This window comes from Anarrhichthys ocellatus, unplaced genomic scaffold (assembly GCF_004355925.1).
Source record: "Anarrhichthys ocellatus isolate YVR2014 unplaced genomic scaffold, GSC_Weel_1.0 scaffold11, whole genome shotgun sequence".
Taxonomy (NCBI): domain Eukaryota; kingdom Metazoa; phylum Chordata; class Actinopteri; order Perciformes; family Anarhichadidae; genus Anarrhichthys; species Anarrhichthys ocellatus.
This window is the reverse complement of record NW_022280041.1, coordinates 8,314,194-8,337,065: the sequence shown is the minus strand read 5'-3', so window position 1 is coordinate 8,337,065 and position 22,872 is coordinate 8,314,194. Positions and strand designations below refer to the sequence as shown.

The 22,872-nt window shown below is 46.3% G+C and overlaps 1 protein-coding gene across 2 annotated transcripts in view; it reads left to right on the top strand.

Moving 5' to 3' along the window:
* Nucleotides 1-22,834, top strand: part of dennd4c (DENN/MADD domain containing 4C) — a 26,018-nt gene extending 3,184 nt beyond the window's left edge. The window contains exons 2-34 of one of the 2 annotated variants that reach the window (XM_031850817.1): nucleotides 6,422-6,732; nucleotides 9,052-9,304; nucleotides 9,397-9,466; nucleotides 10,261-10,430; nucleotides 10,588-10,829; nucleotides 10,993-11,059; nucleotides 11,187-11,245; nucleotides 12,092-12,236; nucleotides 12,492-12,667; nucleotides 12,848-12,948; nucleotides 13,218-13,430; nucleotides 13,979-14,124; nucleotides 14,338-14,376; nucleotides 14,671-14,801; nucleotides 14,917-15,049; nucleotides 15,200-15,406; nucleotides 15,519-15,647; nucleotides 15,796-15,934; nucleotides 16,055-16,201; nucleotides 16,369-16,479; nucleotides 16,596-16,727; nucleotides 16,803-17,902; nucleotides 18,037-18,229; nucleotides 18,339-18,436; nucleotides 18,531-18,706; nucleotides 18,814-18,972; nucleotides 19,147-19,345; nucleotides 19,448-19,558; nucleotides 19,661-19,798; nucleotides 19,949-20,066; nucleotides 20,393-20,549; nucleotides 20,706-20,770; nucleotides 20,929-22,834. In XM_031850817.1, the coding sequence (XP_031706677.1) occupies nucleotides 6,434-6,732; nucleotides 9,052-9,304; nucleotides 9,397-9,466; nucleotides 10,261-10,430; nucleotides 10,588-10,829; nucleotides 10,993-11,059; nucleotides 11,187-11,245; nucleotides 12,092-12,236; nucleotides 12,492-12,667; nucleotides 12,848-12,948; nucleotides 13,218-13,430; nucleotides 13,979-14,124; nucleotides 14,338-14,376; nucleotides 14,671-14,801; nucleotides 14,917-15,049; nucleotides 15,200-15,406; nucleotides 15,519-15,647; nucleotides 15,796-15,934; nucleotides 16,055-16,201; nucleotides 16,369-16,479; nucleotides 16,596-16,727; nucleotides 16,803-17,902; nucleotides 18,037-18,229; nucleotides 18,339-18,436; nucleotides 18,531-18,706; nucleotides 18,814-18,972; nucleotides 19,147-19,345; nucleotides 19,448-19,558; nucleotides 19,661-19,798; nucleotides 19,949-20,066; nucleotides 20,393-20,549; nucleotides 20,706-20,770; nucleotides 20,929-21,065 (5,760 nt within the window). In that variant the 5' untranslated portion in view covers nucleotides 6,422-6,433 and the 3' untranslated portion in view covers nucleotides 21,066-22,834. Of the gene's footprint in view, nucleotides 1-6,421; nucleotides 6,733-9,051; nucleotides 9,305-9,396; nucleotides 9,467-10,260; nucleotides 10,431-10,587; nucleotides 10,830-10,992; nucleotides 11,060-11,186; nucleotides 11,246-12,091; nucleotides 12,237-12,491; nucleotides 12,668-12,847; nucleotides 12,949-13,217; nucleotides 13,431-13,978; nucleotides 14,125-14,337; nucleotides 14,377-14,670; nucleotides 14,802-14,916; nucleotides 15,050-15,199; nucleotides 15,407-15,518; nucleotides 15,648-15,795; nucleotides 15,935-16,051; nucleotides 16,202-16,368; nucleotides 16,480-16,595; nucleotides 16,728-16,802; nucleotides 17,903-18,036; nucleotides 18,230-18,338; nucleotides 18,437-18,530; nucleotides 18,707-18,813; nucleotides 18,973-19,146; nucleotides 19,346-19,447; nucleotides 19,559-19,660; nucleotides 19,799-19,948; nucleotides 20,067-20,392; nucleotides 20,550-20,705; nucleotides 20,771-20,928 lie in introns of both variants that reach the window. The other variant, XM_031850816.1, reaches the window with a different exon arrangement.
* The last annotated feature ends 38 nt before the right edge of the window (nucleotides 22,835-22,872 follow it).

Here is a 22,872-nt window from a genome sequence, read left to right as displayed (position 1 = left end):
GAGAGAGAGAGAGAGAGAGAGAGAGAGAGAGAGAGAGAGAGAGAGAGAGAGAGAGAGAGAGAGAGAGAGAGAGAGAGAGAGAGAGAGAGAGAGAGAGACTTATCTGAAGCCCCCCCCAAAAAAAACCACAGAGGCTGCGAATGCTCCACCTCTCAAACACTCTGAACAGCAAATATTGAACAGTTAAATAAATCCCCTGCTTTTTATCATGTGCACTTGAGCACGTTTCTGTCAGCATTTAGACTTATTTTCTGTGTCGTAAACTGAAGGCCGATGTGGCTCATTCCATTCGCTTTTACAGACTAGTTTGGCGGCGAACTATGTGTGCACACGCACTGTAGCTCGCCTTGCGCCACATGAACACAATCAAACAAGCAAACGCAACTGGCCTTAAACCCGCGCGCCACTCCAGTAAATGGAGGTTTCGTCACCTCATTGGCACCTCTCACACGGCCTCGGCCTTCACCGCTAACGGGCCCCGCTGTGATGACAGGTGGCAGGGAGGACCACTTTGCTCTGCGGACCCTCCAAAGCGCGGAGGTACAGAGTGGCACTTGAGGTGGACGACCAGTGCTGCAGGAGCTGTCAGCTGGGTAATATGTTGAAAGCGGTTACAGCTTCAATAAAATGAGCTTTTCCTTTTGCAGAGAAGCTCAGACACACACACACACACACACACACGCACACACTTGTCACAATAGAGAGGGTTGGTTCGAAGGATGGGCCTGTCCTATTTATACCCGAGGGGTCGGCCCGCTGCCCAGTATAATTACTGCATTCTGCACGCGCTTCTGTAAACACTGCGTTTTCTTCTCATTTGCAGTGTCCCAGGGTTCAGTGCATGACAACTGTGCGTGTGTCATGCTCAGCTGCTGTTTCAGTCGAGCTGTGAGTGGATCTGCATGGCGTGGCTCCTGCTGAAATAACCGGGACAGACACGGCACTGTCTGTTATCCAGCATTACACACACACACACACACACACACACACACACGCACGCGCGCGCGCGCAGGCACGCAGGCAGGCAGGCTCTTTCACCCCTGGGGGAACTAGCCTCCAGGCTCTTTTGTGTGAAAAGGGATGAGATCATTTGTGGGGCAGACCATGGGGGGGATGGAGTAAGGGGGTTCCAGTCTTTGTCCTTAAATAGAGAAATCTCTGTTTCTATGTCGGCCTCGGTCTCTGTCCCCTTCATGTCTCGGTCCCTCTTTTGAATTTGGTACCTCGGAAGTGAAGGGGCCGGCCAGGTGAAGGCCATTAACGCCCTACAAGTGCTAAAAGTAAACACACACACACACCAGGTTTGTAGAGCAGGACCTCCCCAGTTTTTATTCATGGCGGACGAAGGAGTTTTCCTCTGCCCTCGGGGGGCTGTTGGGCTGCATGAGCCAGCCTTTGGCACTGGTCGCAAGCAAGTTGAGACCAGTGCCGCCGTCAGAGAACAAGAGTTTCCAGTGCAGGGAAATCGGGGGCCTCGAGGAACGATCCGCCCAGGATTTTAAAAAACTAGAGCGATCACCGATTTAACAACCTTTTAAAAAAAAAAATACAATACCTCAGATGATAAGTGGAACTTTCTTGCTTGGTCTTGCTAATCTGAGATGTTAATGTATTCCTCTTGTACTACTAGTTCCTGACTTCAATAAGAATAGGCTGTTGTACTGGAGGCAGGGATTCATTGCATCTCCTTGTATTCCAGCACACCTTCCAAAGTTGTGTTGCCTTCTCTCACAGTATAAACAGTATAGGCCTCCGTCCCCTGCATGCTGATCACAGAGCAGCTGGCTAGTTAGCCAGGTGGAGCATCTGTGGTGCTCTCAACATGGTAAGATGAGAGCAGACAAGCGAGTCGTGGACCCGTCACGTCAGTACGGCCTGAATGGTAAGAACCTGTCGTGCGTGGCTGTTTTTGCTTGGCTTTCACTCTCTTTATTCAGAGGCTTATGACCCTTAGTCATGCCACAAGCTGTTATTTTCAGAGGACGTTATTAGGATACTCGGAGATGCTGTCATTTGGCACGTCGGTTTTTGGTAAACATGCTCTGGAATAATAAGGAAGTCGCGCTGATTCCAAGAGTGCGTATGCAATGTCCTTTTTTATTAAAATTTGAGTTATGGTTCTGAGAAGAGCGTGTGTGAATTTTGAAGCAAAGTGCATCAATCACGTCAAAGTGTTAAGGCCGAGGTTTGAGCTGGAAGTGGGCACTGTGTGGATGAAGTCTACCTTTTAATATCATGAAATAAATATCAAGTTATATGATGCCATTGATGTAAAAATGACCATTAAATAGTCCTGCTCATCATATGCCAAACCTAGCTTGAGCTAATTCTAGTGTTGAATAAACAAACAGTATGTGTACAGTCAAAATTTAAAGTGACAGTTCACTGGATGTGAATGTAAATGTGTATTTAAGAGTCCAAAGCTACAGGGCAGTCAGAGCCCGTTTTTTTTTTTTTTTTTTTTTGAGGAAGCGGGTCAGCGTACATGTCCTCTTCGAGCTTCATAGTATTTTTGTTATGGGTCGCAGTGACCTCACTCCCTGAGTTGCAACCCAGACAAAGAGCGTGACACTCGATCGCCGGCGCTCAGGACTAACAGAGGAACAGGTTCTCACATGGGAAGGGAGGGGCCAGAGCAGAGCGCAACCTTTTTTTGGGAGGCAGAGGCTTGAGTTTCAACACGAGACTTAATACTGTGAAAATGTAATGCACCGGTTTTACCGTTCGACCTGAGAAGCCTCACTGCCTATGCCTTGAGGTTGCTGAATGTTTTTTTTCCGCCCTGCAAGTGAAGGGCGGAAAAATCCTTAGTTATGCTCCCTTCTGTTTACGATAGCTTTTAAAGCTCTTTAGTCTAATCCACTGTCAACACCACTGCCGTTTATGGCCACTATCGTGTTTTATTTGCTCGCCAGACAATAAAACAAGCCCTCTCTGCCATTTTAGGTCTGACTTGGACTTTATTTCGCCTTTTCTTTTGAGGCTGTGCTACAGAGAACAATGGCAGCCATACTAAATGTACCCTTGAAAGACTTGCAGATCGATTTCCTCAGCCGGAGTAACACTAGTTGCCGCTCAGGGTCTCGCAGCCGGGCATTGTTTGGGGTTTTGGGTTGCCTTGGCAGCGCCACTGTTTATCTATCGCGGGCTGTCTCAAAGAGATATTTGTATGGATGTGGTCGGGTGTGTTGTGGAGGCAGAGGGGAACTGGCACAAAGGTGTTCCAGCCCTTTTAGACCACAGTTGTGTGCACAGCTAACACTGGCCCTAGCAGGGAAACATCATTACTCAATTCAGTGTTGCCGGTGGTCATTTGTGACCATGTTTATTAATGTCCTCAGTGCATTTTCATTCACCGGCAGCGTTCAAAGCCCATTCAGGACCAAAGGGATCGGCTGGTGTTTGTTTTTCTCTTTTTGTTTCTTCTGCTTTGTTCCCTGCTGTGACACTTTGTGGTGATCTGTGCCCGTGCTGTTGGGAAGCTGTGTGACTCGCAGCCTTGATGTTTTCACACCAATATTACCATTTCAAAGCAGACTAATTGTAGAGGCTAATGTTTGTGACAAAGGTTAAAATTACTCAGCAGACTTGGGTTGTTAATTCATAAATTATCAAAAATTAGTCTTTTGTGAAGTGAGAAAGCGAGCCACGACACCCACATCCAATCCCTTCCTGCTGACCCGAGACCTGCTAATCCAAGGGCTGTGCATTAGCGAGAATCTGGAGATACGATACACATCATGATACAGGGGTTACGATTGGTGTTGTGTTCGTCAGGTGGGAAGACGCATGACTCCAAGTAAAAGCTAATGTTGCAACATGTCTGCTGGGCATGTAAACCACAGGTTATCTGCTCACCAGTTTGCCGTGTCAATTTATGGTAACCACTTGTTTCGCCGCCCCCTGACAATGCAAAAACAGTTCTTGGCTTATATGCTGCTGGGCATCATGTGTGTGACTTTAACAGTCGAAACAGAGACTGAAATCAGCAGTATTCCAATGAGAAAATGTTATCGGTGCACGACAGGTGTCAGAAAACAGGTGCAACGCACTGCCTGACCCGTACGAGAAGCTGGAACTCTAACTTCTGGTTAGATGCCATATGCTTCCACACAGCTTTCAGCTCTCGGTGTGGTTTGTGGGCTTCTCTATTTGCACTAATGTAGTAAGTGTGGGACTATGTCCCATGCATAGACATCTGCACTTAACAACCGCCTTAAAAATATCTGAAGACCTCGAAGCATGAATCATTTATTGATTTCATCAACGTTCTACCTCATTCCTACGCGAGTGGAACAGATGTGTTCAGTTTTGCGAGTTTCGTTTCAGCCATAAACAGACTGATTCAACACACACACACACACACACACGTAGACCATCAGAATACGTTTACTGGCCAGCCTTTGGTGACAAACCACATTTAGCAATGTGGTTTGTCATAAAGCAAATAGTCTGAAAACAGCATTTTGCTTTTGAGCATTAAGTCTTCAAACATTTCTATGTCTCCAGATTGCTGTTGCGCATCGTCATAAAATAAGATCTTGGAGTGGGACAAACTTTATTCTTTGTTTAGCGAAAAAAAACACCCATCTGGAATCATTTGGGCTTTTTACGACTCTTACTTACAAGAACAAATAAGTCTCAGTGACATTCCTCAGAATGAGTAAATGTCCTACTTTTGGAACGAGCACAGCAAAAAAACCACAATGCTGATCCCGTGATGTTTCTCTTCTTTACCTGCGAATCAATCTTCCTTGATGCACTTTTATTGCCATGTTTGTTTGTGGAAGTCGCCCAGTCTCTGCTTTTGGATATGACATGAAACCGTATTGTTTTTTTGCCGCTCGAGGCTTGTGTTCATAAGGTTACACTCTCTGCTCCCTTGATTTCCCGACATTGTTTTCAAAAGGAAAAGGGAAAAAATGGGCCATTTTCTGGGCAAATATCCAGCTGCAGTTCTTCAAAGCCACCTGGGCCGTGAGGCTGTGAGGCTGGCACTACACTTGAAACAAATCAATTTCGGCATGTTCACTAAAAACTAATTCATCATTCAATCAGATAAGGCTTTCAAATACGGGTTAAGAATTAAACATTTTTTTCTTCCACACACACACACACACACACCATTGTTGTCCCAAGACCGCGCGCTGTGCAGTTGATGGAAATCTAAAAAAGCAGGCTCGCAGTCTAGAAAAATATTTTTTTGTTTTTGTGTGGAAAGTGTGTGTAACGTGTGTCAGCTGTTTGCTGTCGTGCTGAACAGTTTCCCTCCGAGGCAGGTCAGTCTGCCTCCCCGCCTCTCCTTCCACAGCGCCAGCCAGCGGATGTCCTGCACTGCGTTGCAGCCGGTAGACGCCAGTACATGCACTCCTGTCCTCCAGCTACACTGCTAGAAACTAGAAACCTTTAGTTTCTCTCTTTGCACGACAACTTTGTTGCCTTTTCAAGATGCCTGTGCTTGTGTGATCGTCTTGACTGGTGGAAAAAGTCCAAAATAGAAATGGAAGAAAAACTACAATTGACACTTATCAATCTGCGTCATGAAAATCCAGAGCTGTCTGTGCGCGATGTTGCCGCACAAAGAGGCTTCTTCTTCTTCTTCGTCTTCTTCTTCCCCCTCCCGCCACAACTGACTCACCACTGGAAAAATAGAACTTCCTGTGTTGGCCCTAAAACAGCCCTTTGAAGAAGACGTTTGACGTGTCAGCTTCAAGTTTATTTTTTCTCCTTAGACAACCAGTTGCTCTCTGTTGTTGTTGTTTTTTTGACCAGGCTTGATAAGTGAAGTGCTTTTCATTGGCACAGCGCGTTGATAAAAGTGCCCTTTCATTTCTTGTGAAAAGCTAAATGGAAACTCTGCGTCTTTTTGTCGTCAATGTCCATTCGATTACTGAGTCATCAACTATTTGGTGTCGTGACTCAAACATTAACGAGAAAACGGAAACGCCGACTATACTTGGGAAATTGCTTGCATACTTTCATTAGAAAATGGCAAAAGACACACATTTCAAGTGTTTTGTAGACTTTTGGTGTCTCCTTGATTCATGCCGACGGTGGCATTTCTTAGCATTCCACCAGGCCCGGCTGCTCTGCCATGGCTCTCTGTAGCCAGTGGAGCTTTAACTCTCAACATAACCGGAGCAGCGCGGCGATAAATAATGACGAGCGTCCGTGAACGTCAACAAATCCAGTCCCCTTCTTTACTCCTTGTGTTTGTTTGCTTCGTTGCGGTGCAGCGGTCGTAAAGGATCCTTTCGTTGCCTTTGCCACAGTATTACTTAACATTCTGTGTGTAATCAATCCCGCTGTCCCGTGGCGAGATGTAAGAGCTGTTTCAACATCGGCCTTCATGACTCCAGGCCACCAGTGTATGAATGTGCTTCTAAATGAATCTCATACCTCCTTATTTACTTCCTTCCAGGTACTCCCAGCCATGATCGAGGACAAGGGTCACCGCGTGACCGACTACTTTGTAGTGGCCGGGCTGACGGACAAGTCCACCCCTCTGGAGCAGGACCTGTCGGAGACCAAGTCCAGCGGGCCCAAAGCGCCCATCACCGACTTGGCCGTCATCAACCGGTCGGCGGGAGAAACGGTCCCCGAGGGCTTCACCTGCATCGACAGCACCTACAGCGGCCAGCCAGCCAACCTCAATCATGGCAGTCTGAAGAGCCCCGAGCTGTTTCTGTGCTACAAGAGGGGTCGGGGGAAGTCCTCGCTCATTGACGTTGGGTGAGTAAAACAAATCAATAAACAGTTTGGAGTCTGGTTTTGATAATAGCTTGGTATGAATCATTCAGTTGGACAGAAGAAGTTTGGAGATTGAAATAGATCTTATTTAAATCACTTAAAGCTGAATGCAGAGTTATCTTCCCCATGTGAGCCAGGGAAGAATGAGCAGTTGGGAGGCGGGGTTAAAGTAAACACGGTCATTTTATAGCTGGCAGTCTGACCTTTTTGTTTTGGCTCTACGCGCCACCAAAGAACATAAGAATGAAGGAGGGCCCGCCTCCAACGCTGTATCCAGTTCATCGAGAACCGCTCGTCGCTTGTTGTGGAAGTGAAGAAGAGTTTGGTTGTAACGTCAGTACATCCAGCAGCTAAAGTAAACCGCGGCTAATGTCTGCCTGTATAAAGGCCGAGTGTTCAGTCACTACTTATAGTGATATATTAATCCATATATTATAATAATTTCATCAAGGAAACTGTTTCTAACATTTGTGTTTGTCATGTTAGATTTAACTTCGATGACAAAGCGTTTAGTCAGGATGAAGGAAGTAGGTGCGTTGACTGCTCCATTCACTCGGCCCCGTTGCATCATGTAGCTCTCCCTCCCTCAGCCACACCTCTTGGCTCCTATCCATTCATACAATTGCTTCCTTATATCACATTAGAAAAGGGAACTCCCGTCATGTTTCACTTAATCCAATCCAGTAAGCCTGAAGCTACAACTGCTCTTTACTTATTCACAGAGGAGCCAAGAGAACGTTAGCCGCATTTCATCACGAGTGCTTTGTATCTGTTAGGCACCCTTTAATGAGAGCAATGATGCAACAGCCTGAGGCGTTTCAGTTTTCTACACACCTTGAACTTTCTGTGTCTCTTGCTAATAAACTGGAGATTCCAGTCAGTCTCTGCTCACTCTCTGAAAGAATCCCCCGGCTAATGTCAGGTTTCTCATTGATGGAACAAGACTGCAACGCATTGAGCGTAAATCCACGTTGTTCTGTGATTCATTTGGTTGATTTCACGTGTCGACGACGTGTTTCCCCTTCTGCTAAAACTTGGCATTTAAACTACAGAACTACGTAGCACCCCTCACGAAACCCTGCAGCCCGTCGGTGCACTCGGCAGAGACGGGAGATCGGATGTCAAGTCGTGTTTCCTTTAATGGTCTGCTGACCATGCCAACAGACATATGGTGTGGAGGAAATAGAAGCATGCGCTTCATAGTTTTTGTTTTCTCATCGGGTGAAGCACCAAATCAATCATGCAGTTTAATGAGACTGAATAACAGATCTCACAGGTCTATTTTCTGTGTCCCTGCAAAAAAAGGGATATCATAAAGAGACCATAATCAAATGCATTATGGTGTGGTTCACTTCCTAACCGTTCTGTTTTGGTTGAACTACAACACAGAAGGTCAGTAAATATTGTTTGGCCATGTTGCTCCTTCCTTCATGTGATTCCTGTCCCCACCTGCTGGTCGTCATCCACCGAAAGAATAACTGGGAAAACGTGCAACCTGTAAATCATTCTTCCTTCTGCCAGTGAAGCCAGCGGAGCAGAGCCCGGGGGGCTCCAAAGCGTCACGACTCACTGTGCCCATTAGGACGCCCGGCTTCTTTTTTTTTTTTTTCTTTTTTTTTTGTTTGCCAAAATGAGAATTTGCTGGCAACTGTTCTCCTGGCCTCTCTGGGTTTGTCCTGCATTCTTTTCAGAATAAGTGGAGTGTTGCAGGACTATTGTATCTGCGATGGCTGCCCTGTAGCCTGCACAAGATAAATTAGTTTTAAGTGGGGGGGGGGGTCTTAGTTTTAAAGAGGGCAGCGATCACAGCTTTTGGCCTCCTACTTGGCATTGTCCAGATGGAATGGGAGCGCATGGAGCATGCTGCCATAGAAGCCCTGCAGTCATGCAAAAGACAAAAATCCACAACTTTTTGCTGCAACTGGTGATGCACAAAACATTTGGGCAGCAATCCATATTCTTGCATTTATTTTTCTCTTAGCTGGATATGAGAATCTTGATGTGGAAGTTTCCCTTTTGCTGTCTGCGATTTGAATGAGTCAGTTGGTAAATAGGTCTGAATCACATCACCCTTTGAAGACGGGCTCCTCACCGAGTCCTCAAAGGGAAACCAGCGCTTTAGGAAGAAAGTACGTGGCGCTGACCGCACACTGATCCTCGCTGTGAAACAGGAGAAAACATCCATTATTCATTGTGTTGGTTGTTGGTTTTTTCTTGTGCAACACACTGAAATGATGATATTTTTCTATTTTTACACAAAATGTGTTTTTTTTTTTACTGACTGTTTGTTGTGTTTACCAGTGTGCTGTACGAGGGTAAGGAGCGCCTGATCCAGGGCTGCGAGGTCATCCAGGCCACACCGTACGGCCGCTGCGCCAACGTCAACAACAGCTCCGCCACCTCGCAGCGCATCTTCATCACCTTACGCCGAGCGCCGCCCGTCCAGCCTCAGAACTCCCTCGCGGTGACGGACATCTGCGTCATTGTCACGAGCAAAGGGGAGATACCGCCACATACCTTTTGCAAAGTGGACAAGAACCTCAACTGTGGCATGGTGAGTCCAACTGTGATCCTTGCGCTACAGCACTTGTGCACCATCCGTCCTTGGAGAACAGATTTGTCACATTTATGTTTTTAACCTTTCAGTGGGGCTCCAATGTGTTCCTGTGTTACAAGAAATCCGTATCTGCATCCAATTCCATCAGTTACAAAGCTGGTGAGTAAAAGTCTCTGATGGTTTACCATGTTAAAAGTTCACTGTAGTCTTTTTTTATTTATGTATTTTTTATGTTTTTCTAACATATTCATCTGTTTCCTGGTGTAAATAGACTCCCTTTATGATATCAATTGGGGTCAAAGATGTTTTGCCATAATAATAACTTGTCTTTCTGACGTATTGATATGAAAAAACGCAGTGTAGTTGGAAATAGTGCAGCTCTGTGTGTTGTCTCTATCGGCCTCTGTTACGTCTTTGTCTCACCTTCGTTGCGTCTGTGATCTTGCACGAGATAGTTCTTGGTTATTGCAGCTGGCATTTCTAAATTGTTGTGTGATATTTCCACTGACTGAACGCTTCCTTAACAGATTGGCCTTTGGAACAGCTCGCTGTGTAACACGTGTATAATCAGTGTTCATGCTCACACACACACACACACACACACACACACACACACACATATGCTGGCTTTATCTTTTTGTCCGGCCTTTTTCCTGTGAGGCGGCTGTGTATTCATTCTCAGACAGCGGCACTTCCTGCCACGCCCAGTATTTGTGTATCTGCAGGCTTGTTTGTGTAATGCACATGTTCACAGAAGAATGTGTGTCTTGTTGGAACGACATCTCACCAAACAACAGTTTACACAGTGAAGCAGAACAGTTACCACCTGAAAAGGAAACCGGAGTATCGTACTTACCCCTTTACATCAGACCTGAAAAACACAGATCTCCCTTTTCTTAGAGCCTCGCAAAGAAATAAAGCCATAATTATTTGTTTTTCCCTTTGTTATCCAGGTCTCATCTTTCGTTACCCAGAAGAGGACTATGAGTCTTTTCCTCTGTCAGAATCTGTCCCTCTGTTTTGTTTGCCGATGGGCGCCAAGATCGAGTGTTGGGCACCAAACACGCCTGACCCTCTGCCCATCTTCTCCACGTTTGTTTTAACCATCTCGTCTGGTGAGAAGGTGAGATGCAGCAACCAAAAGCAAGCTCTGGATTGGGCTACAGTTGAAAAGCCCTTTTGAAAGATTGTTAAACAGATTTCTATCGAAGTTAAACTGGCCAGGAAGCCAAAAATACCACAAATTGACTTCATGAATCTGTCTGTATCTCTGGTTCCAGGTGTATGGATCAGCCATCCAGTTCTACGAGCCACATCCGGTGGATCAGTTGAGCGAGAAGCAGAAGATCCAGCTGGGCCTGCTCACCACGGTGGAGAAGAAGGTGATCCCCAACCGGCCCGTGAACAGCAATAAATGCATCTGCCTGCTCTCCCACTGGCCCTTCTTTGAGTCCTTCCGCAAGTTCCTGATGTTCCTCTACAAGCTCTCCTTCTCCGGCCCTCACCCGCTGCCTATTGAGAAGTAAAAAATCTGCTTGCAACCTTTGACATTTTTATATCAGTTGTTTGGGGACATTAATGCCAATATGCACATCTCAAAGCTCACCTTTTGATAGGTTAAACGTGGTGGCTGCATTTGTTTGACGATAATTTAAAGACCACATTTTGTGTATTTCTCTCAACAGGCACATCTCGCACTTCATGCACAATGTGTCATTTCCTTCCCCTCAGAGGCCAAGAATATTGGTCCAGGTGACATGTTTTTTCTATTTTTTTTATTATTGCGATAATGTTGTGAGTCAAATATGTTCTTTACCATGCGTACAATTTAGTTTTTAATAATTCCTTCCATGAACATTCTGTATTTATTTCCTCTCAGCTCTCGGTGTATGACACCTTGGTCCTCTCCCAGCCTGTGTGTACACCTTTACCACTCAGGTACAATGCTTAACTTAACACATTGATTTTACAACAAATAATATGTTCAGTTACTTTGTTGAAATACTTTTTCTTTTCAAACATTGGGTGACACTTTCAATTTATTCTTTATACATTGACAATTTTGTTTCTACTTCAAGCTGAAATGGAAACAAAACTCTGCATGCTGTTTGTTTGTTTTTTCATTGAAAACCCACAAAAATGGTGATTGTCAGGCCTTTGTTAAAACTAAGAATAATTGCTAAATTATTTCCAACTAAATGTTGGAAAATAACACTGCTGTGGCTGCCTTTTTGAGTCTCAATTAACAAGCCTTCTAAAAGGTCATATCAGGTTCTGAAACAGTCCCCAGCAAGATGACGGCAGATGTAAACAGTGGATCAAGTAGACTCTTGGCCACACTGATCAAATGAAAGTTAACGGCCAAATTCTCTTAACAACATTAGAAACTACTGGACATCCTGTCAAATTGAATCAGTTGCACAGAGTCACAACAGAGGATTTTCATTATGTGCATCACAAAGCAAGTATGACTTGCAGGTTTGTTGTTTTACGTTATATTTTAAGATGTGTGTAAGTTGATTAAAAAAATACTAACAATTAAAACTGTTGAAAGAACTCAACCTATTTGTTTCTCTTTTGGGATCTTCATTATCTACCATTAGTATGTTTTTAATTGCCTTGTTTTCTCCCTACTTATCTAATATCTGTCTCTAGTTACAAACTCAGTTAGAACCCCTATTTTCACACTCCCTTCATCCCCTATGTCTCCTCTCTCTGGCTTCCTGTTTTTCCCACCCTCTGCACAGACTCACTCATCTCACCTGTGCTCTCTCTCCCTGTCAGCGGGGCGGACTACGGCACTCTGCTGATGAATCTGGGCTCGGAGAACTGCGCCACACTACTGCACTTTATCCTGCTGGAGAGCAAGATCCTGCTGCACTCACTGCGGCCCGCCGTGCTCACCGGAGTGGCCGAGGCTGTGGTGGCTGTGAGTATCATCCACCACGCGAACATGTTCAGTGGTGCTTACTGACGAGATTGAGTTTCAGCAGCATCGGCTGCTTTTTGATTTAGTTTGGATCGAGATATTAACTGAACTTTGCCAAATATGTCTCTTTGAAAACACAGGATGTCCAAATCTTTAAAAGTCCCCAAAATGCATTTAGAGTGTTGCAATGTTTCTACCTCCAGAGCTTGTAATGTAAAGCTCTTAATTGTGCTTCTCTCTCTTGTCTCTCCTCAGATGATCTTCCCCTTCCAGTGGCAGTGTCCCTACATCCCCCTGTGCCCGCTCTCCCTAGCAGGCGTCCTCAATGCTCCTTGTCCATTTATAGTGGGCGTGGACTCCCGCTACTTCGACCTTTACGACCCCCCGCCGGATGTTGTCTGTGTGGATCTGGACACCAACACTATCTACCTGTATGCTGTGCTTTGATACTAAACCCATGTCGCTGCCAGCGTTTTACTGTATATTTACAGCTCTCGTAAAGTTCAACGATCTCAAATATTGCAGCAACACATTTGTTTAACCAAGAGCACAGTGCAAATTATCCTGTTACTTCCAGCTAACTGCCATTGTGGTGTTGTGTGTGTTTACAGTTCTGACGAAAAGAGACACAGCAACTGGAAGAACCTGCCAAAGAAGCCCGGCAAGAGTCTCATGAACACACTGAGCAACTTGCACCACCAGCTGGCCACTGGTACGAACAGCATCTCCCCTCCTCCTGTAGCTGAAACCTCACGTCAGGCAACTCCCTGTTTCAAAAAAGATACACTTGTATTATATTTAGTCAGTTTCAGGGCTCCATACTTGTATCCATAGTTATATATGTAAATCTTAATAGTACTTGGTTTAATAATGTGCATCATTTTCAATGTACTGCCTTGCCAAGCGCCTCCTTTTATATAACACTATCAGAATTTACTTCAGTTGTTTAAATCGACCTTGTAATTTGTTGTGTGTTTATAGTTTCAGTACGTCAAACACCACAGGAAGACTCGGCGGTGGACGAGGCGGACTTCACCTGGCAAAAGAAGAAGACTGCCCTGGAGATGGAAATCCAGGAGGCCTTCCTTCGCTTCATGGCCTCCATCCTGAGGGGCTACCGCTACTACCTCAAACCCATCACCCAGGCGCCCTCCGAGAAGGCCACGGCTGCAGACTCCCTCTACGACCTGCAAGGTGAGCAAGAGATTGACGGCTATGTGGAACTAGGGGAAAATGAAGGTGGATGATGTGTAAAACCATAGAAATCAATATCTAGGTCATTTATTTGTTTATGCGCAGCCTAATGCTATAGAAACCTGGGTGCGTTGACAGCTTCCTGGCTTTGTAACCTATGCATAATTTACCGGCCTTAATTTCGATAGCTTCACCTAATGTTGAGTGTTATTGACATTTCTATTTCGAGGAGCATCTTAACTTATCACTCAACTTAAGTGTTTTTACAAATCTATCAGCTTTCTCCTTGGCTGTAAAAAGACTTCACTGATGTCTGTTTCTGGGAAATTAAGTCTCTCTTCCATTCACCTTCACTGTGAGAGATCGATGCAGATGGAGTGAAGGAAAGGGCTTGTAACGCAGCATATTTTAATACTGTTGTCTTAACAGCGACACATTCATTTAATAAAAACATGTTGAGGTGAATATAAGAATGACGTGAATTTTTCAAAGTCGATTTCTGTTGAACTTAAGAAGTGACAACACAATCTGTCCTCTCCTTCCTGCAGGGTTTCTCAAAAGCAGAGACCGAGCCCACCAGAAGTTCTACTCCCAGCTCACCAAGACGCAGATATTCATCCGCTTCATCGAGGAGTGCACCTTTGTCAGTGACAAGGACACCGGCCTGGCCTTTTTTGACGACTGTGTCGAGAAGGTGATTACGTAACCGGCGTCATGCCGGTCTCCGATATGTACACGCCGTACTCTAGTTTTATGCTGTTTTTGTTTTTCCTCTTCCCCCGGAGGTTGAACGGCCCTTTGTTTTATGTTTTATTGGCAAAATAACATTGGTCCACTGGGTGTGTAAGGAAGCCAAAATTTCCTCTCATTCATTCTGGTCCCTTTGCTCTCTTTCCTCTTCTTGCAGCTTTTTCCCTCTGATAAAATCACCGACAAGGGCACCAAGGTAAACCTGTGCTTACACTGTAATCAGTTTTCCTCATGCCTTGCTGTTTCTGTGTTTGTGACTAACATTAAAAGGTAATTTAGATTAACCTTTTTTCTCCCTGCGATAAATGTTCTCACCCTTGAATCCTAACCTTGGATTAAAAAACATCTTTCACTGCCTAAAGCATAATAGATGGTGTTACGCTTGTAGTTGTTTACTTCCTGCCATCAGACAGGAAATGACCTGCCGAGGTCGCTTTCTGTAAAAGTCAAGTCTGTATCGCTAAGGCTCTGGATGCGATCCTTGCTGCAGGTTGAAGGAGAGTCATCTGAGGACACGAGACTGTTGGAGCTGGACGAGTCCCAGAAGAGTGAACACACTGTTTTTGTCATGCCCCCCGAACCTCCGGTGGGCGATGGAACTGAACCTGCCCCCAGATACATGTAAGTCTTATACCTGTAGTATAGACGATCTTTATTGGACAGAAAAATATTGATACTAAAGCAGAAAAAGTCTGAGGCACGTGACCTTGCACTAATCCTACTTCTCATCCCCCAGCTATAAAAGTTTCCCCAGGCTGGATATGGAGCTGTTCGACCGTCCGAGGGAGTTCCGCCCAGCGCTCAGCAGCAGAGCAGCGGGGGCCAGTCTGTCCAGCAGCCCTGCACTACTGGCTAAGAGGACAAAACAGGTGGGCACAATGCTCGCACAGTCACACTCGGCAGAAGTAGCAGCAATGTCACTGAAACGCATCTGCCTACAGGGACCAGATGTTTTAGTTAAGATGTTCTATCGCACTCTTCAAACCATTCATGCTTTAAATGTCCACCTTGTCCAACAGGAGATCAAGCTAGCATACAAGATGGCTAAGCGTTTCCACTCCAACCCCCCGCTTTGGGCCCGCTGTCTGTTCAGTCACTGCTACAGCCTGTGGTTCATCTGCCTGCCAGCAGCCGTGCGACTCTCCAAGTCTAAAAGCCGTGGCATGCAGCAGGCGTACAACGTCCTCCTGAAGATGAGGACCACTGAGGTGGAGGTGCTGGATGAGGTACAGTCAGAGTTAACTAATATTTCTTCATGTTTAAACGTCTTTGTCTCATGGTGAAATACTTGTCATTATTTGTGGCTTTTTCTCATGTTTTTATCTCTGTGGTTATCAGGTGTGTTACAGAGTGATGATGCAGCTCTGTGGTGTGTGGGGTCTTCCTGTCATGGCCGTGCGAGTCCTGGTTGAGATGAAGAAAGCTGGAGTGCAGCCAAACGCCATCACATATGGATACTACAACAAGGTCACCTGCAGCACTTTACATTGCTAAAATATATCTTTATTGTAGCTCAAAGCAAATGTAAGCATGACAATAAGCCACTTTGGCGACAATTTTAAGACTTTCTGTCTACCTACGCATGTCCTCATCCTTCTGTCTGCTCCCTCTGCAGGCCGTCTTAGAGAGCCCATGGCCGAGCAGAAACCGCAGTGGCCTCTTTATGTGGACCAAGCTTCGTAATGTGCTTCGTGGAGTGGCCCAGTTCAAGAACGCTGTGGACCGAACACCTTCCAAGAAGAAACCCACCACAGGTAGGAACATAGATTGTGATAGGGCTGGATAATTGGAGACACTGTTACCGTTTCCTCTGTCTGTTTCCTTGTTTCTCACCCTTTTTTTTTCTTTTCTTTGTGTCCTTCTGTCTTTAGCAGCATCAATAGGCGGGTCAACAGTCACCAACGCTGACCGTTTGAGTCATGGAAGTGCTGACAGCTCAGGTGAGGTCAACGGCGAGGAACACGACCTGTTCGTCCACAGCCACGGCATGGAAGACACAGCAGACAACCACTGCAGCACAGGTACTGATCCACTCAAGCTGAGATGTTTTGCATGTGTAAGGCTTTAAAAAACAACATTTGCTGGTATGTTTTTTTGAGGCTCTGACTGCTGCTGAGATCTGGAGTGGCTGCAACGCCAGTGGCCACAGCAGTTAAAGCATGGTTTGTGTGATTTGTGTGCTCCGCAGGACGGCAGTCTGATCAAGGCTACGGCTCCAAGGATGAGTTGCACCAGGTGCTTTCACATTCAGCCGTCCTGCCCACTGAGGAGAGAAACGATTCCAGAGCGCAACATAACGGTAACAAACGCTTCTCTCATTCCAGTGCTTATGCATTTAAATGTGTGTGCAATAGAAACCCCATTTCTTCCTTGTACATTTATATTGTTCTTTTGCCAATGTACGTTTATAACCAGGAGGTGACGTTGCTGGCTCAGTGGACAGTGCTGTAGTAGTAGCAGAGCCCCCCGGTCCTGTTGATGTCCCCTCGCCTGTCCCCAGTATTGTGAAGCTGTCCACGGGGAGCTTTGATGGTGGCAGGGAAGCAGGTGAGGAGGAAGAGGAGGTCTTTAAGTTTAATTAAGAAAAGGACAACCCTCACTATATCTGTATGTTTTCTGCAGGTACAGGGAAGCTGTTCAGGAGACACAGCAAGACTGATAACGTGTCTCTCCCAGAAGACAACACCTCGCTGCCATCGGGGGGTGTGGCTAACCAGACTCAACACCAGCGGAATAAGTCCTTTGGTGAGCGCAGCTGTAGCTTCAGCGCTGAAACCCGCGCCGGGATGCTCCTAGAGAAAGGCGTGGACCACATGGCCAGTCAGATGGGTGCCGATGCCCGAATCCTGGAGGCAGCGCTCTGTGCAGGCCAAAGTCCACCTCCGAATATTGTGTCCAAAGCACTTTTTAAAGACCTGGAGGAAGAGCCTGAAGACGATCAGGTCTTGACATTAGTGAAGCTGCCAGAGGAAGAGGGAGCAGCAGCAGGAGCGGCAGCAGAAGAAGGGAAGGGAGAGGATGAAGAGCTAGACGGGACGGAGTTAAAAATGGTGAACCGAGAGAGGAAACGCACTGAAACAAGCGAGGAGGACCCGGGGTTGCGAGTGCCGACCCTGGAGAGGGCGGACGTGGAGGTGGGTGCTGACCCACTTTCCCTCTTGGTGACCGAGAGCGACGAGTCGGCCTCTATCAGCAGCCAGGAGCCGCCGCGCTCCGTGCCCGCTGTGGTGTCCCGCAACCTGGCCGAGGAAATCGAAATGTACATGAGCCTGAGAAGCCCCCTGAGCGTGAAGTCCTCCAGCATGGAGCTCCAGCAGGCCCAGGGAGACTCCACCGACCCCCCACAGCTCAAACAGTCTCTGGAGCGCAGGTCTAGCCTCCCCGTGCCTCCTGTCAAAACTCCAAATGGCTCCCCAGGCGATACACCCAAGCGCAGCCCCAACACTGTTACTCGCTCCAAGACTTTCGCAGCAAAGACGAAGACCCCCGGCAGCGCAACGGGTAGCCCCGGTCCTAGATCGTCCTCGCTGACGGCGCTGGTCAAGTCCTCCCAGGGGGGGTCGTTGGGCTCGGTCATCAACTCCATTTCAGGCATCAAGATGGACCACCTCTTGTCGGGACCTAAGATAGATGTGCTTCGGTCGAGCATGAAACAGGCGGCAAATGTGGCCAGCAAAGTGTGGGGAGCAGTTGCTTCAGCTTACTCCTACTCGGATGACGAGGTGAGTGTTATTAAATGATGCTTTTTCCTTTTATTTTATTAGCTGCATAATTTTTTTTTTCCCCCCAGAATTTTGTCAGCACCGCTGATGATTTCGAGCAATCCTCTTTAATCACGTCTAACTTTACTCCGCAGGAAGAACAAGCTCAGGGTGGCGGCGGCTTCCCGTCCCATCTGGATGAACACATGCTGGCTGCACGTGAAGCAGATGATAGCCCCGAGAGAGGAGTCATCCCGGGGTTGGTGGCCAACGGTCTCCACCAGAGCTGCACCAGCCTGGGCAGCAGCAGTGGCAGCAGTGACACGGGCCGAGGGACCCACCAAACACGTAAGCACTCATTCTGTAGTGCACGTATATGTGGGGAGAGAAAGAAAAGGGCCCGATGATGTTCGCTGGCCTGTGAAATTCGTTTTTTTTTTTTTGTCTCTATCCGCAGATCCAACTCCTGGACGAGCAGGCAGGGGTCCAGACTCTGAGCAAGGCTCCTCGCATCACGCTTCCTCCTCGAGCATTTACCAGAACTGTGCACTGGAGGTCAGTAAACTGCTCTGTGCTGCACTGCTGTGCTTTCTACGCCAGCACGTACATGGCCGTAACTAACCGGTTGGACACATTTCCTTGCTGACAGGTGCTGATGTCCAGCTGCTCCCAGTGCCACTCTTGTGAATCCCTGGTGTACGACGAGGAGATAATGGCAGGGTGGACAGCCGATGACTCCAACCTCAACACCAACTGTCCCTTCTGTCAGACAGCCTTTCTTCCCTTATTGCACGTCGAGTTTCACGACTTGCGAACTACGACCGGGTAAGAATCTGTCACTTCTCCTGTGTACCTATCTTAAAGTAATATTAAGATGAGGTATAAAACTGAGAGAGTCTCATACAAACTGGCTGAAAAATGTTCCATCTCAGGTTCTACATGAAACCCAGTGCCTCAGGAGACAGTATCCACAGCACCAGTGCCCAGCCCACAGCCAGCAGCTCGGCTGACATAAAGACCCCAGACCTTATCGCTTTCCCTGAAGAGGAACCTAGGGAGACTCCAGACACTCTGCCTGGAGCACATAAGAGGTACACACCAAACGAAAGCCCCTCAAAGTTGTGACATGTGAAGTCAGTTTGACACCGGATGTAAAAAAGCCATGGCCAGGATGATGATGATTTTGCAAACGTATTAACCTTAAGCTAAATACTTTGTTGTGGCAGAACCTTTTCCTGAGTCCTCTTTGCCTGTTGTGTTTCTAGTCTGATTCCAGAGCCGGTGCAGTCGGACCCCTTAGGTCTCCTGGAGCACCAGGCAGCGGGGAAGCAGCGGAGCTGCAGTGGGACGTCACTGACGCGCAGCAACAGTGTCGGTGGCCCGCTGCAGAGCCTGGACTACTCCCAGAGACCTGGACACGGCGTCTCCACCACCAGCCTGCCCTGCAGCCTGCAAGAGGTGTCGGTCAGTCCTCCTTACTGTCACAAAACCAGTGTGTGTAGATATTTTGCCAAAACCACCATAGCTGCAGTGCAGTGAAAAATGATCGGTGTGTGTGTTCGTCAGGATGGCATGGGGACTAAAAGGCCGAACCCAAAGCCTGTGTCCGTACCGTACCTCAGCCCTTTGGTGCTGCGCAAGGAGCTGGAGACCCTGTTGGAGAACGAGGGCGATCAGGTAAAAGTTCCCACATACACACGCACGCGTGCGATCCTGCAGTCGGGTTTACAGCAAACGTTTGCCACACAGCTGCTGAGCTAGTCTGCTATGTCCAACCAGGTGATCTACACCCACAAGTTCCTCAGCCAGCACCCCATCATCTTCTGGAACCTGGTTTGGTATTTCCGTCGCCTGGACCTTCCCACTCACCTCCCTGGCCTCATCCTTACTTCTGAGCACTGCAACAAGGGAGTACAGGTGAGAGACTTAACGGGTCATCTATCATTATTCGTCATCCACTATTAGTCATCGAACTCATCCTGTCCTAAACAATTTACTCAAGACTGTTGAGATGTTTCCTTTGTGGTCTCTTCTGCCGTAATATAACTAAAGGTTTTATCTTTGCAGCTGCCCCTGACGTCACTGTCCCAGGACACGAAGCAGGTATACGTCCAGCTCCTGTGGGACAACATCAATCTACACCAGGAACATGGAGAGCCCCTCTACCAGCTCTGGAGGACCTTGTGTGAGTGTTGACATCCAGAATCATACACTTTTAATGCCACTATATGAAGATTCATAATGTCTTTTTTTATTTGTAGAAACTACCTACACCACTAGAGGGAGACAAAGACAAGTATTTGCAATGTCACAAAGGAAGTGTGGGGATGTATTAGTCGCAAATTGAGCTAAATATGAATGTTTGACATGGAGTATGCTGTTATGGGTTTAATATTAGCTGAAACCTTGGCAATAAAAGTCACAATATCACTGTTGGCCAGAAGACTTGAGGCTCCTTCCTAAAAAGGACAGAATAACAGTCTTTCTGATGGCGCTTGTGTTGTTTTCCAGTGGAGAAGAAGGGGATGCTGGCTCCGACGGACCACCAGGAGATTCGTACACTCCTCAACACGATTGTTCGCAACATCCAGACCAACGACGTCTACGGGCCAATCAACCTGTTGATCCGAGAGATCAAACGGCGCCCAGAGGGTGTCAAAAGGCAGAGGTCCGTCTTTGTCCTCCTCCTTAAAAAAATGTGTCCAATTTAACCTTTCTTCAAGATTTTTCCCACCAAGCATTTGGACATGTGTGTATAATATGTGTAATATGTGTAATGTTAATGAAAGCACCTCATGTCTCATGTCCTGTGTATTTCTCTCAGGAGTATCTATAGAGAAATATTGTTCCTCTCACTGGTGGCGTTGGGGAAGGAGAATATCGACGTAGGTAAGTTAAATCAACCAGTTCCATCACACCACCATCTGAAGGTTGTATCATTTAGCCTTTTAATGGTTTTCATTTACGAAACTCTAACAACTATCCTTAAAGAGTAAAAGATGCTTACTCTCTTCTCTGACTTTGTGAATCTCTCTGTGTACCTGCAGAGGCCTTTGACAGGGAGTACCGCTTGGCTTACGACGAACTGAGCGCCGAGCAGCTCAAGTCTTTGCACCGCATCGATCAACTGCCCAGCCCCAGCGTCCAGTGCTGCCTTAAATGCTTCGGGACCCCCGTCATCTGACACACAAAAAAGAAAAAAATCGGGCTGGTCAAGTGCGACAGCAGGAGGGAAGGACAGGTGGCGGGCCCGGGGTGTGAGCGCAAAGTGATTTGGTGTTGAAACACCTCCAGTTGCCCGAACATGGTACTTTTTCTTCCGCTCGTCTTGGAAGATGCCCATCGTCTGCTTTTTTTTTTTTTTTTTTTTTACAACCGTGTGATGCTTTTCAGAGGCTTTCCAAGCAGCTACTTACAGGAGGGACTGTTTCTGTAAGTGGCTTGGAGAGCTGCAGTGAATTATTTGGGTCTAGTTGAGGTGTGCTTCTTTACAGATGGTGTATAGATTGATAAATCATTGTACAGAATATATATCGACTGCCCCTGTTGTGTGTGCCTGTGTGTGTGTAATCGTTCCCTGTCTTGTAGCCTTTTTGCCCACTTTGCCTAAATCTGTCCCAGCTGTCTCCCCATTACATCAGTCTAAGTTGTTTGAGACTGTGAACGTACCCTGATTGTTCGTTTGTGCACTTTTTGAAAGAAATAACAAGAAATAACAGTAACTCATGTCCACCCGTCTTTTTGTACATATTGTTTACTTTGGGGGAGAAATCTGAAAGCAGGGTTTTTCCTCGATGCCTTGACTGTTTGTGTGATCCGAGTCTTAATGAATGTTCAAGTTTGTTTCATTGTAAGTGTACAGGATCAGAGCGCGGCTCTCTGTCTGTGTAAATATGCATTGGAAGCACACGCGTAAACGGGAGAGGACTGAGGACAATCACTAATTATCAATCACTAAAAATGGATTCTGCAACATTCCAGATGCCTTGCAATCAAAATAGGTCTTTAAAGAAATATTAGCGATCTCTGCAGCAACAGAATGAAATCAGCAGATTGAAGGAAGCTATTATCCACAAACGCATCGATGGGACGCTACAGATTCCCACACTTTAAAACAAAGACGCGCGTTCTCTTGCGGGGACAGACAGCTGACCGAGCATTCAATCCAACTTGTGTTTTTAATATCTGCGTCTTTTAACAATAATATACTTTACTCGTTCAGCTAATATGCCTTATTGTAATGTTGAATTAGAACTGTAACTCACATGTAATGGGGCTACTCCTTAATCTAGCATAGAACAAACCAGTTTATTATTTTTTTAAATTGGGTATACCATTTGCAGACGAGATTGCTTTTATGGTTAGTGGTAGCAATTGGAGCTTTATGCTGCACAGGGGCTTCTTCAGTACTGCTGACAGTGTGTTAAATAAAGAAACAATTTCACAGCACGACATTCCAGTAAATGCAGAAACGGACAGGAGCAAGCAGAGTGCTGTGATGAGCTGTTGGGAAGTGGGTGTAGATGGACTGACTTTGTACAGACGCGATGATATTGTGAAATATCCAATTTGCACTGTATCAATCACAACCTGACCTTAACCCAGGGTGAGGATGAGATGAGACCACATGAAAACAATTAACACAGTCGTTTTTTGCGCCGAAAGAAAATGGAATTCTCAATTATTTATTTTTGTATTATTGACATTCGGATTGCAGACGGTGTAATTTAGCATTTTTATGACTAACAACCTTCCCCTTTTAATCCGTCTTAAAGGATCCCATCCTGTACTGACTTTGTAAATCTGACCTCCACATGGCAGAGGATGTACAGAAGAGACCGTTCTGTAACAATAGATTTAGGTGACCTCTTACTGTCCTGTGGAAAGGAATTGAATGTCTACACTTATGTATGCTGCAATAAAACGAGTTTGTGAACTGATTGAAAAACGAAATGTATCCATTTTTTTGTCTCTATTCTGATAAGGATTTG